At 49.6% G+C, this 335-nt stretch overlaps 1 protein-coding gene across 2 annotated transcripts in view; it reads right to left on the reverse strand.

The window, feature by feature from the left end:
• Positions 1-191, reverse strand: part of ABL1 (ABL proto-oncogene 1, non-receptor tyrosine kinase) — a 31,025-nt gene extending 30,834 nt beyond the window's left edge. Inside the window, exon 1 of one of the 2 annotated variants that reach the window (XM_009870147.1) lies at positions 107-191. In XM_009870147.1, the coding sequence (XP_009868449.1) occupies positions 107-191 (85 nt within the window). The remainder of the gene's footprint in view (positions 1-106) is intronic. The other variant, XM_009870148.1, reaches the window with a different exon arrangement.
• Positions 192-335: the final 144 nt, after the last annotated feature.

The raw sequence follows: 335 nt of genomic DNA on the forward strand, positions 1-335 counted from the left end.
CCAAAACCAAAACCCCTCCCCGAGCCTGGCCCCCAACTTGTGAGCAAGGGATAAAACTTTGTGGTGGGGTTTGGGCCGTGTCCCCGTCCCCCCCTGAGGTACTCACCTTCCAGGTAGCAGCTGGAGGAGGAGGAAAGCCCTTTCTTCGATTTGCAACCCACCAATTTCAAGCAAATCTCCAACATTTTCATTTGTTAGAGTTTGGCTTCGGCTGTCTGGTTTCCCTTGCGCCCCCCCGCCCCTTCCCCTTCTCAGCTTCTTCTTGCGCTGTTGAATTATCCGGTAAAAGTCTAAAACCCAAAAAAATCTGGTAAGAGTGTAAAAAAAAATAAATA

This window comes from Apaloderma vittatum, unplaced genomic scaffold, assembly GCF_000703405.1.
Source record: "Apaloderma vittatum isolate BGI_N311 unplaced genomic scaffold, ASM70340v1 scaffold24555, whole genome shotgun sequence".
Taxonomy (NCBI): domain Eukaryota; kingdom Metazoa; phylum Chordata; class Aves; order Trogoniformes; family Trogonidae; genus Apaloderma; species Apaloderma vittatum.